We start from the raw sequence: 12,904 nt of genomic DNA, 5'->3' as shown, positions 1-12,904 counted from the left end.
GGCAACTTCAAACTCTGGTGACATCACTAAAACGCAAACTACAGGATGTATACACAATTTAATATTTATAATTCCTTTGGTTTGAAACAAGTTAAAAAGTTATTGCATAAAATCGACTTAAATTTAGGCAATAGAAAGACATAAATCAAAAATCTCAAGAAAGTTCCGCTGTAGTGCAACATACAAAGCGCAATGGCGATCCAACTTCCGGTAAATTCATTGAACAATGGCGGCAGTTTGTAAATCCTTGCTGTTTTCAACGATGGCGTCGAGTATGCGTGCATTGCGTACAGAATTAATCTTTGCATTGAAGTACAAACATACAAAAAGTTCAAAACCAAGCAAAATATTAAATAATATACAATGTTATGGCACTTTTTAGTAAAAATGGCGGGTATGCTCTCATTTCTCACACTCTGCACCAATTTATAAATCAATATACCAATGGAAATACTAATTAAAACGCAAGGAATAAAAACTTTAAATATCGCGAGTAAATTGATCAGAATTTGACTGTTGTCCATTAATGTACACGTACAAGTAACATTTTTCGTTGAATAGCTCTCAATCGTAGAGGATAATGTAAATTGTGGTATGCTAAGTGACAAACAAGTAAACCAGATGAGAATACAGGGAATAACAACAGATATGTCTTGTTTTTCGTTAAAAACAGGCCTTGCGGCAGTTGATATTGAGGTTAAATTTGTTTGTCCTGATGTTGAAGTTGAACTTGAACTTGAAGAGGTTATGACATCGCGAACCAGACACTCCTGCGACGCGTCACACGAGCTTGTCGGAGGAGTTTTCATATTACAGAGAGAGATCGTATGGTAGTTAAGTGATATGATTAAGTACAATGTGAGAGTATTGCAGAGAGTTTCCGAACCGGCAAATAAAGGACAAAGCTCCGATGAAAAAGTCCACGCGTTGTTTTTAAGTGAAAGGAGTTCCACGATACAGATCCAAGAAGAAAACATGTCGATTGATGTAAGTTGAGTTATTATTGATAATGTGCCTGTGAAAATAACAATGAGAAAACTTGCATTTTGTCAAAATAATAATAACTCACCGTTTCTTTTAGTTTTCATCAACGCAAAGAAAGAAATTCCATTGAAAATTATTCCCAGTGCGATGTTGCCGCAGTAGATTCCAAAAATCCATAACCAAACTTGTTCAAAGTGGTTTTCAAAGGTTTTTACATCTTGTCCTTTAGGAGTAAGAACATCAGCATTATTTTTCGTTACATTGACGGTAATATTTTTAATGGTTTCGTCGATAATTGAATTTATTGTTTCAAAAATGTTGCTTTCTGTTGTAGTTTCACTTTGATTTAGATTAATTACTGCTTTTGTTACGTTTTCTTCCATATTTTCACTTAAAATTCAATTATTTTATACTTATTTGTTGTATTTAAGTATATTGTAGTGTTAAAACAATGTTTATGCGGAGAGTTGGTTCTTGTACACTAAATGTGCACGTAATGAAGAGTGACATACTCGTGAGAGTGCGTGGAGCAAGTGCGGCAAGTGCTTCATGTGCCTCATGTTTCCACTTCAAGCGATTCAAGCCCCAAGCACACCAGTCGAGCAGAAAAACAATCATATATTCATGAAATCTATATAGTTATACAGCCATACGCAAATAGATAGCATAAGATTACTAGGGCGTACATTAAATGATGTCTTATTACTCAGTTGGTAAGTTATAATTGATTAATCATGCCCGTAACTCAATAATCACACGTTTAAACATTCATAAATGTCAATAGACGGATATTTCCCAGCGGCCATTTTGAAGTTGTAATAATCTATTAGTGATTATGTACATTCAGTATTACAGTTCGAAGAAGGTAGTAAAACTCGTGTAAGTCTCGTTTGCCGCATCGGAAGTGACATTCAGTTGCAAGTAATTTAAGTCGTCTGCGTCTGTGCGTGCGTATGTTTCAGGCTGTTGGTGTACGTTTGAATGGCGAGACGGATGAGAGCAGTGAAACGCGCCAGCCGGAATGCCATCGGTGTCGCGCTATTTATTCAACTGCACCACACACACATCTGGTGTATTTTTAATTTTCTTCGTGCACTATCTGTTCTCTCGCCGGCGCTTTCCTTTCGCGTCTTTGGCTCTCAAGCCAGAAATAGCATAAAAAATAGAGCAAACGCACATTGTTTTTCGACGGAAATTGTTCTCAAAACTTTACAGAGAATTGAAAAAGTTCAATTTCTTAAATATGAATAGTTTTTGTACCTTTTTGTCGCTTTTTGCATTATTGCTTATTTTTCACCACAAAGTAAAATCAAATGATAAATTGAGTACAATATGCAATTAAGAGTAAATTTAAAGTGAAAATTAATACTTTAAACATAATACAAATAAACATCGCATAAATATCATGTCAAATTTGCTGTCAAATACATAACCAAACCTCAAAACTGAATTTTTTAGATTAAAATCAAATATATTTAAAATTTCCGATACGAAATCAGAAATCAGGAAATGCCAAAACATTTGCACATATAAAACTCTACAAACCACCCCACAACAATACAATATTTGTTTCTTACATGTCTGCCATAACAGCAAACATTACAATAAAGAAATCTATAAATGCACACCCTCCTTAATGTCTACATGCTGCACCATATATCATTATTTAATATTTATAAAATTGTGTTGTCTTCGTCTTAGCTAATAATATCTACAACTTGGCGTCGGCGGCCTTCAGCAGAGGGCCCAACTTCTGCGCCATCATCACGTTACCGGTGACCTTCAACTTGCCCTTCATGAAAGCAGACTGTGGATTCAGTTTGCCAGTTGCAAGTTGCACAAAGTCCTCATCGGAAATGGTCAGGGTTGTGTTGGGTTTTACACCAGTTGGTGCACCTTCATACACCTTACCAGCCTTCAAATCCATAGCTGAAAATTTATTAATTAAAAATTTTAATAATGAGTATACATTAATTTAGGTTTTATGTAATTAATTATTCAACTTACTCCATTGTTTAGCCTGTTTGCCATCTTTAGTGATGATGTACAAGAAGATGCCATTTACAGCCTTTGCCTTGGCTGGGTCTTCATTCACTTTCGAGATAATGAACTCAAAGATAGCATCAGATTGGAGAGCCATGGCGGATGTGTTGTTCAACGCAAGCGAATCGACTTCAACGACTGATTTCAGGTCCACGTACGAGCCTGTAAGTTAATAAAACTTTTGGTATTAGCTAATCTGAAGTATTTCTAATCTTCTATTGTGATTACAATCAATTTAGCACATAAGTGAGCACAAGCTCGTGTGATTCGTTCGAAGGTTGTTAGATTTCTAATGATTTTTAAGCTCCACCGACGGTGCAAAGTGCAAGAGTTACAAGGTTTAACTAGACACATCAATAATCAAACGTTTTATTAATAATTATCGCAGTTTTAAAGGCAGTGGCAATAATTCTTAATTACAAAATGAGGTTATATAACTTTTTATAAATTTAATTTCGAAATTGCGGAGGAAAAGCCAAAACGCACCTCTGATTATTACTCACAAAATATAGAACTAATTATGATTCTTTTTTTAGTTTATACACTGCGTGAATAAGCAAAACAGTCTGATAACAAGTTGACGAGCGGACGGAGTGCGCGTTGAGTGTAAACTGGCGTAAACTATGATTGGGCAGAAAACATCGCGTGAAGTTAGGTTGGGACGGATATCGAATTTCGTTGCGTTGCTACTGAATATGAATACAAATGTTGATGAATTAATAAGCATAATAAGTCGTTGAGGCTTATTATACCATTTTTATACACAATACCCGACAATTTCTAAGGTTTTATCATTTTTTGAGTGTTTTTTTCCTAGATAAATCGATGAAATGAACAAAAAATGCTTTTTTACATAAAACATTCCACATGTTATTTTTGGTTTAACGTCAGACTAATACCAAATTTAGTTACTAATAATAATAATAAAAATCATTAGCTAGACTTGTTTTACGGCAGTACACAGCAAACAAATTTTGTTTTATGTTGTTATTTATAGAAAAATAAAAAAGTTTTGGTAAATAAGCGTATATAAATTAAACTGCGCATGTGTAGATACAAAATGGCGCATAAATAAGCACCGATGAAAGTTCAACCATGTTATGAACTTGAATATTATTAGATTCCACAGAAATTTCTGATAAATTAGTGATAAACAAGCTTACACAGCTTCAGATAAGAATTAATTGTGTCGAAATAAAAAACATGTATTACATAAATACACAGTTCGAGCGTACTGATTGTAATCTGGATGAGTTGTCACTTTTGTTGTTATGCTTTCGAAATTACTTTAGAATAAAGCTTTAATACTTTGTGTTATAATCATTTCAAGCGCAATTATGTCCAATTAATCACCAACACTTCAATATTGAACTGCCGGTGAAAGTAATTTAAATAAGCTATAAAAACACTTACCACTGATGGTGACGCTATTGTTCTCGACTGTCGATGTTTCAAAATGGATGCGGTTGCCGGCACGCCACATGTCTACTTTGATTGTTTGGCCAGGCAGAACTGGTTTCACAAAACGGCACTATTAAAAACAGATTGAATTAAAAATCATATACAATATTTTAAATATATGCAATTTTTCTAACCTTGAGTGCTTTGAACAACTTGGGATCGTTACCAGCATAAGCCTGCAGCACTAAACGTACTGAAATGCCCAAAGAGCAAAGACCATGAAGAATCGGTTTCTTGTAACCGGCAACAGCAGCAAAGTTAGGATCAATGTGTAATGGATTAACATCACCTGAAAATAAATTTCCAACAATAAAATAATTGTTTAAAATGATTACTTTTAGACTTACCACTGAGACGGAATAATGCAGCTTGATCTTGAGAAGTTTTATAAGACAAACTCTTATCACAGCTGCGGTTGGGTTTCGGCACGCATGGAATCAACTTGTTGCCGCTTCTTGGTCCACCAAATTGACCAGCACCAACGGCAAAAGTCGCTATTTGGTTCCTCCACAAAGGTTTACCACTTGCATCTTGACTTACAACTAAACAACACAAATAAAGAAAACAATTAATATCTTAATATTCGGCAATATTAAGTTAACTTACCATCTGTAACGATAACAGCTCCGGATCCTTTGTCCAAAACCTCCACAGTATTCATACTGTTAGTGAAAGTCTTCGGCGCAGAGAAATCATCCATGACTTCCAGATATTGCTCACCATGCAGGACATTTTCAAGAGAAACAGTTTTACCAGGCACAACATTATCCATCGTGCTTGAAGACATCAAAGCACCAACAGACAACGTTGCTAAATAAGTGGGCAAAACGCTGAAATCTTCGTGATTTTCATAGAGGAAACGAAGATCTCCTGGATTAGTCACGGATGCTCCAACTAAATATCAAAAATATAATAATTTTAACCTGAATTATCAAAATTTATAACTAAAAATATTAACTTACCTCCCAAAGCATACAAAATAGCATCTTTATCATTAAATGATTGACCTTCTTGTACACCATCAGAATTTCCACCGTCACTACCAATAGATGCCATCAATTCAGCAGTAACTTCTTCAATTGACGCAAAATGCCTCGCACCATTCATATCAGTAACCTTCTCCCAGTTGTCTCTCACATCTTCAATGCTCACACCATCAGAGACCTTCTTACGCAGATTTTTGCCGTTTGCGCGAATGACATGGCATTTTCCAGCCCAGCCAGCTGCCGATTCAATAATGGAACCTGACTCAGTGCAACTTTCATGGCAAAGATACGCCACAACCGGCGCAATTAGTTCCGGTTTCAATTCGTTGAATACATCCGGTGGGAGGATGTCTTCAGTGAGACGTGATGCAGCAGTTGGGACAATGACGTTGCTGGTGATGTTGTATTTCTTGCCTTCGATGGCAATCGTGCTGGATAGGCCCAGAGTACCGGTTTTAGCGGCAGCGTAGTTAGCTTGGCCAAAATTACCTGTAAAATATTAAATTTAATTAAATTAATAGCAACTTTATTAGTATATTGAGTTGTTTTACCGTAAAGTCCGGAATTTGAAGCTGTGAAAATCAATCTGCCATATTTCTGCTGTTTAAAAAGAGGGAACGCTGCTTGTGCGGTCTTGAAACCACCCTTAAGATGAACATCTTGAATAATATCTGTAAATAAACGTAATATTCCAATTAAAATACGTGAAAATTGCTAAAAATTTTATGATTTACCCCAGTCACCAATGGCAATTCTTGGGAAACTCTTATCCCTCAAGATACCAGCGTTGTTCACGACGATATCAACACGACCAAACGCGTCCAACGCAGTTTTGATGATTTTATCACCCTCAACAACTGAATTGTAGTCAGCAACAGCTTGACCACCTAGAAAACAACAAAAAAACAATCAATACATATTAATACATTAATCTATTACATATTTAAAGAATAATCCTTACCCATTCTTTTAATTTCAGCCACAACATCATCTGCAGCTTTGGATGACTTGCCATCACCATGTCGACCACCTCCCAGGTCATTAACAACCACCTTTGCTCCTCTGGACCCAAATAAAAGGGCATAGGCACGTCCAAGACCAGCACCAGCACCGGTAACCACCGCAACTCTTCCGTCGTATCGTAATTCGCTCATGATTGCTGTGGAATTAAAATTCTGCACTGTAATTGCCTCAATTCCAACTGGAGTGATCTTTGCCCCCAGGCCGCGTTGTCGTTTTATCGCCGGGTCGCACCGAACTGAACCAAAGCAAACTGAGCATTAAATAAATGTGAAAGTTGTGTGCAGTGTAGTAAGTTGTTGAAGTGGGAAACGACGAACATCAGTGAGTAGCACTGACTTGGCGATAAAACGACCAATATGATTGAGGAAAACAAGTAGGAATATTGTAATTGCTACAATTTCTTACTTACTCTACTTGTGTCGCGTTGAGTGTGCACACCAAACTGGAATATTTATCTATTTATATGTTGTTAATCACATACAACGCAGAGAAGTTAGATAACAGCTACATATAAATTATGTTTGTTTGAAATTAAAAAAAACATCTGATTGTCGCAAAGTTCAACAGATGATTTGAGGACCGTAAGGTGCTGCCCTCTCGCAAATAACATCAGAACTAGAAGAAAATAGATTTCAAAAATTTGATAAAAGTTTTAAAATTTAAAGATTTTACAGTATAAGTATGCGTTGTAAAATAAATAATTATTATAGACATTAGAACATCGGGTAGAAGACAATAGAAATGTGTTGAAAATGTGTCAAACATTAGTTTCAAACGATTTTAATCAACGTGAACATAAATAAAACACAACAAGATATTAATATTAAGAATATAAGAACTGATCATAGAATCATACAGGACAAATAACATTCCAATAGGATTTGATAAGATTTTTATTCTGTGAGAAGTTATTAACTAAAGGTAACTTTATTAATCTTTTATAACTATAAAACGGTTGGTAGCCCTGCTAGCTAAGAATGGCCGCGTCATTTGAAAGGTTTTTCCTGCTAACATAATATTCCAAAAGAAATAAACACAGATTAATAACAACATCATTTTTAACATGTGAAAATAATCATATATTAGTAATAAAAGCCATTAGTGTTTAATCTGAAGCAAAGATGAGTAACTAATGCGCTGTTCGTGTTCGCGCAACGCAGGAAATGCACGCCCCACTCTCTCGCGCACCGCTAAATCTGTTTTTTCAACTGAGCACGTGTTCGCGGCGGCGAGAAGTGCATTTTACAACAAATTTACATACGCGCTAGGCAAGCGAGACCCGGTAGACAGCTGTACGCTCGCAAAGCAAACGCATCGCAATCAACGCGCTCTCACCCACCGCCAGAAACCAAAATCTAGTCATTGGACACAAGAGCAATCGCTGTTGTACTTGCACTTGAAAATTGTGGTGAGTGAAAATTGAATTTTCTAAATTGCTGCGCAAGGAGTTTTGTGCTTGGGGCAGGCGGTGTGCGGCAGGAACGTGGGCACTGCGCACTTGTAACTTCGTGGGTGCGGTTTTATTTCGTTTTTAATCATTTCTTTACACTTCGCCACGTGTTTCACATTTTAAAATATTTCCTTCTTTTAACACGCAAAGGTTAGTGAATTTAAATTTTATTAAACATTAGAAAGTATTTGTTTAAATATAAATAGAATTTTCGAAGGCAAATCGTATTAAAATGAAAGGTGACTTAGAAATTCCAGAATATTTCGTTTGTACCGCGTGGATATTCATGTTTTTCGTAATTTTTTTTGTGTCAAACTTAAATCAATCATTTTTTAAATCTTATTTAACAATTAAATCATAATCCGAAAATAATCGTCTCAAGCACACCTTTGTGTATCGTTCAATCACCTGAATTGACATAAAATAAAAGTTTATCATTCGGTACGACTGTAAATTCGCATGCCTGGTATTTGTGTTAAGCGATACCTCTGATTAAGTTACATAAACAACTGATAACGTTTATCAATGTCCATGCATTTAATTAATTTGGTGTTTTGTTCACGCGCAGATACTCACTTAGATAGAGAAGAAGACACCTAGTGAAAGATGGTGCAGAATGACGACAAGTCCGGTTCGGACACCGAAATGCCTTTGACTCCCCCCGCGGTGGAATTCCAGAATTTGGCGAAGGGAATTGATGAGGGCAGCTACAAGTTGATCGGCTGGGCGGCCGACACTACCGGCCGGCGTCTAATTGATGAAATCTGCCAGATCGCCGCTTATACACCCGATAGTCAATTCTCGCAGTACATTATGCCCTTTGGTGATATTAGATTACTATACAGGTGAGAAATTTAGAATAAAATGGTGTTGTGTAGATATGCAACCAAATATACTTATTTTATGCATTTTTGTATTTAGGCGCCGCCATAACATTCGCATCATGAGCGTTGGCAAATACCGCATGTTGAAAGACCTGCGCACAAATAAGTTCGTCAATACCAAGAGCGAGGTGACTACCCTAGCGAAATTTATCGAATGGTTGGAGGAGAACCGCGGCGAGGCTACCGATGGCATCATTCTTGTCTATCACGAAGTGCATAAGACAATCCCGGCCATGTTGTTGGAATCAATGCGTCGTCATGGCTTGGACGAACGTTTCGCTAAGGTGGTTAAAGGATTTGCCAACAGTTATGGTTTATCTGCATCCAAATGCGCCAATACCACCAAAACATTCACTCTGCGCGTTATGTCAAAGGTAACTTACTGAAATTTACTGCAGACAACCCACGTAGCATATTTTTTTTCGCTCAGGTGTTGCGAGTAGCTTTTAATTGTTTGTTATTGCGATTGATTTGCGAAGTATTTAAAGCTGTGACGCAATTGCAATGTTTGAAACAAAACTCGCGTGAGATATTATATCGAATGTTGTGTGTAATGAGTGTACGGGTATTTTTAGGTGTTGCTGAACAAGGAAAATAATCTCAGCTCGGCGGTGGCGCGCGCGCAGGCGTCTTATAATGTTGCGATGCATCTCGGGCAGAGCGAGCGCAATGATTTGGATGCGAAGGGCAGCGGCGATGCGAAAATCAACAACGAGTTGCTGATCAATATGATTCGTCCATTCACCAATCCTATTTCAGCGGAAGAGGATGAAATTAAACAATTTAAAGTATTAACGTTAATATTTTGTTTGTGTAAACATTATAATCTTATTTATATTTGTGTTTAGGTGTTGTTAGACCGTCAGAATACCTTCAAGCCTGTATTTGGTGCTTTGATGAAGGGTACACCTCCGGAACGTCAACACGCTAGTCATCTTCGTCGTATGTTGGCTGAGAACTGTGTGGATTTCGAAATTTGCAAGTCTGCTTACGAGAAAAGTACCAGAGATGGATTAAACAACATTTTAATCACTCAGGTAATTAATATTTATTTATTTCTATTAAGTTTTGTAATAATTTTGTTTGTGAATAGGTCCAAAACTTAAAAGATGAAGAAAAAGAAGAATTGCTCGAAATCCTCGACTGTTACTTCGACCCGGAGAAGAAAGCAGTTCAACCAAAACCTAAATTTTTCCAGAACCACAAAAATCGCCGCTATCGCACCAAGAGCGGCAGCAAGGATAAAAACGCGAACCGCATTGAAGGTAAATCCCATGAAGGTAAAAAATCTTCTGATGAGGAGAACACTTCTTCCGCAGCCGAAGGCGACGAGAAACACGACAAGTCCGAAAAGGTCGACAAGAAAATTAAAATCAAGGTGGAGGACGAAGAGTCCTGCCCCATGCCCGAGGGAGTCTCGGTCCCCAAGGCGACGATCACGGCTTGAATTAACCACAACATGTTAATCAATGTCAGCGGCACCGAAACATCAACGCCATTTTGATTATTGGATTATGCATCCAATTGCCGTTGATGTCTAGGTGTCTGCTGGGTTTGGAGTCTCAGAGAATTTATTGTTACGTTATTTGCTGATTTCTTTCTGCGAAGAGTTTTATTTCAGTTTATCTTTTGAATGCTTTTTTATACTTGTTAACGTGCGAAAGCGTTTCTTATTTATCGGCAGTTTCCGCCTGCAGGAAGGTGCCGAGACGTTGATGAGAGAGATAGGGCGGTCATTTTGTTGCGCGCTCGCGTGCATATTGCGAAAATTTGTATGTGTTGACATTATTCTAGAAGTAAATTTTTCGTTTTTATTATTATTTAAGATTTTTATTTCATTTCTTACTTAAGATGATGAGTTGAATGTGCAACGTGATAATAAAATGTATTTAAGTTGTGATTCTAATATTAAAAACTTATGAAAGTTGTTATGAAGTATAATAAAATGTTTATTGATGCTAAAAGTTGAAAGGTTTTCGCTGAATATACTTAATACCATTGGGATTTTTTTGATATGATTTGTAAAATAGTTCTTTTTTCTATTGGTTACTTTGTTTAGATTCGCTTTGGTTTTTTGGTGAGAAACAAACTAAGTTGAACAGTTGTACCACTACACAATTTACCTAAAATGTGTCGAATCTTCCCCTCTAATGTCAAAAATATGTTTTTGAATAATTCGCTCGTTTCTTATTAAATAAATGTGAGTGCAAACTAAAATAAACGCTTACCTAGTGTCACTACACGTCACATTTTAGTGTTTAAACAATGAGGAAAGTAATTTCTCATATTGTAAATACTTAAAGATAAGAACAGCTCAAGGTTTTACAAACTAATTTACCATCTATGTTGTTAGTTTTGCGTTTGCTGTGGAATATTTACTTAGTACGTTTGTAACGTGTTATTTTCTATTTTCTAGCAACTGGCCCATTAGCTCAGTTGGTTAGAGCGTCGTGCTAATAACGCGAAGGTCGCGGGTTCGATCCCCTCATGGGCCAAATGTTTTGTTTTGGTTTGGATGTCAAAGTTTCTCCGCATTTCACTAATTTAGTAACTTCCGCTGCACTGCGTTCGTCAAATTGTCACAATTGTCTCAAGCAGTAGCGTCACTCTCTAACGGTCACTTCGCGTCGCGTTTTTCCGCTGTAGTGGTTAGACAATAATTGCAATTTTTCAGAATCTAGAATTAATGTGACTGAAAAGTGAATATCAATATAAACTGTCAATAGTGTAGTTCCTGATCCATATCATGCTGCTATTGTATCAGGTGAGTTCCATTTTGTATATTATTTGTATTTTTCAATGCGTGTTGATATATTTGCACGATATATTTGTTTGGATATTGTATGCGCAGAAATCAACTATCGTTATATGTTAAATTGACAAATCATTCATTATCTAAAATCGCATTACATTAAAAACTTGTTAAATGTTCTTTAGTACTTATTAATGTACATAACAATACATTTCAACAAGTTTTACATTGATTATTCTTCAGCGAATAATACTCGTGAATATTAGCATTAGTTCTGTTTTATAGAATATTGAGTTCTGTAAAATAGTTCTACTATTCCAGGTATTGGAATAAGTATAGTAGAATACGTTAAAACTGGTTCTCTTATCACCAGTATGTTGATTCTTCAAAATATTTACTTTCAAGTTATTGGTGTGAGGTTTTTAACGTTGGGACATAAAAAGTTGCCTATGTTAACAACAGTATTACACAATAACACGTACAGATGTCGCCCTCGTGCAGTTTCCCCTTTATTTCTGACGTTTGAAATATTCACGCCGCATTCCAACCGAATTTGAAGCCCGTCGAGCGTTCCAACCGCGCGCGCGAAGCGCCATAAAACATTTTTAATTGCATTTTAATTGGCATCGTAATTGTTAATGTTCTTCGATGTTTACAATTGTAACGCCTGTTATGCGTAACGATTTCGCATATTATCCAGGCGATTTGTTTGATTTTGCATATCGCAAGTCGCCTATCGCCTGCACAAACACTCATTATCAGCAACCAGCAAGAACATGCAACATGATCACACTCATTTCTACGCACAGAAATGTTCAACTCGCGAAACAAATGAAGAAATTACTTCGGATAGTTACCAGTTGAATTAAATTTCACTCAGGGTGTGGTGGTGAAGTGTTTTTTGGTGTACGCGTTGAAAAAATCGAAAATAAAGTCTCATGCGACAAAACGGACAAAACTAGAAATAATGACTGGCGAAGCCGACGAAATTATTAACTAATCAGCGCTGGTGATGGTGCTGATTCGTACGCGAGCTTGTGCTGCATTTTAATTTATAATACGCTAATAAGTCAGCGGCAATTATAAACGGTTTATCCACTTTTCCGCCGTGTGGAAAATCGGTCTTGGGATGAAATTCGAGATTCGCATAAAAACAGAACTAATTATTTCTACATTTTCAAACAGCGCACAAAATTTTCCACTAATTTCTGATTTTTAAAAGTTTTTGCTTTAAAATTTTATCAATTCATTTGTATCATTGTCTTATCCACATACACCCAATCTAAAACCAAAGATCTTGACATAGATCGACAGTCACCAG

At 36.5% G+C, this 12,904-nt stretch overlaps 3 protein-coding genes and 1 non-coding gene across 11 annotated transcripts; 2 read left to right on the top strand and 2 right to left on the bottom strand.

The window, feature by feature from the left end:
* Positions 1-43: 43 nt before the first annotated feature.
* Positions 44-1,193, bottom strand: LOC135798100 (uncharacterized). The gene is made up of 2 exons (XM_065310824.1): positions 1,070-1,193; positions 44-1,015 (listed from the first exon to the last, which is right to left on the bottom strand). Exons 1-2 carry the CDS (start codon positions 1,086-1,088, stop codon positions 66-68), a joined length of 969 nt encoding a protein of 322 aa, XP_065166896.1. The 5' UTR covers positions 1,089-1,193; the 3' UTR covers positions 44-65.
* A 1,124-nt stretch (positions 1,194-2,317) lies between these two features.
* LOC135798096 (peroxisomal multifunctional enzyme type 2-like) lies at positions 2,318-7,054 on the bottom strand. Of its 5 annotated transcripts, none has more exons than XM_065310813.1 (11): positions 6,907-7,054; positions 6,436-6,633; positions 6,209-6,361; positions 6,026-6,145; positions 5,451-5,963; positions 5,095-5,382; positions 4,836-5,030; positions 4,623-4,777; positions 4,441-4,558; positions 2,992-3,189; positions 2,318-2,913 (listed from the first exon to the last, which is right to left on the bottom strand). In XM_065310813.1, exons 2-11 carry the CDS (start codon positions 6,626-6,628, stop codon positions 2,696-2,698), a joined length of 2,151 nt encoding a protein of 716 aa, XP_065166885.1. In that variant the 5' UTR covers positions 6,629-6,633; positions 6,907-7,054; the 3' UTR covers positions 2,318-2,695. The 5 variants fall into 5 exon arrangements, with proteins under 5 accessions (XP_065166885.1, XP_065166883.1, XP_065166886.1 ...); XM_065310811.1 differs by having other exon boundaries at positions 6,436-6,732; positions 6,907-6,925; XM_065310814.1 differs by lacking the exons at positions 4,441-4,558; positions 4,623-4,777; positions 4,836-5,030; ... (4 more) ...; positions 6,436-6,633; positions 6,907-7,054 and adding an exon at positions 3,514-3,669.
* A 213-nt stretch (positions 7,055-7,267) lies between these two features.
* On the top strand, positions 7,268-10,795 carry exu (maternal protein exuperantia). Of its 4 annotated transcripts, XM_065310823.1 has the most exons (7): positions 7,730-7,905; positions 8,516-8,792; positions 8,869-9,205; positions 9,407-9,619; positions 9,680-9,868; positions 9,925-10,096; positions 10,151-10,795. In XM_065310823.1, exons 2-7 carry the CDS (start codon positions 8,554-8,556, stop codon positions 10,276-10,278), a joined length of 1,278 nt encoding a protein of 425 aa, XP_065166895.1. In that variant the 5' UTR covers positions 7,730-7,905; positions 8,516-8,553; the 3' UTR covers positions 10,279-10,795. The 4 variants fall into 4 exon arrangements, with proteins under 4 accessions (XP_065166892.1, XP_065166895.1, XP_065166891.1 ...); XM_065310820.1 differs by lacking the exon at positions 7,730-7,905 and adding an exon at positions 7,268-7,418 and having other exon boundaries at positions 9,925-10,795; XM_065310819.1 differs by having other exon boundaries at positions 7,731-7,905; positions 9,925-10,795.
* A 457-nt stretch (positions 10,796-11,252) lies between these two features.
* Positions 11,253-11,326, top strand: TRNAI-AAU (transfer RNA isoleucine (anticodon AAU)). The gene has a single exon. It is a non-coding gene; the product is annotated as a tRNA-Ile (tRNA).
* The last annotated feature ends 1,578 nt before the right edge of the window (positions 11,327-12,904 follow it).

Source organism: Atheta coriaria, unplaced genomic scaffold (genome assembly GCF_025399875.1).
Source record: "Atheta coriaria isolate IRGN ID8LTWV9N9 unplaced genomic scaffold, Caltech_Dcor_3.1 hic_scaffold_9_pilon, whole genome shotgun sequence".
NCBI classification, from domain to species: Eukaryota; Metazoa; Arthropoda; class Insecta; order Coleoptera; family Staphylinidae; genus Dalotia; species Dalotia coriaria.
This window is presented reverse-complemented; position numbering and strand designations above follow the sequence as displayed.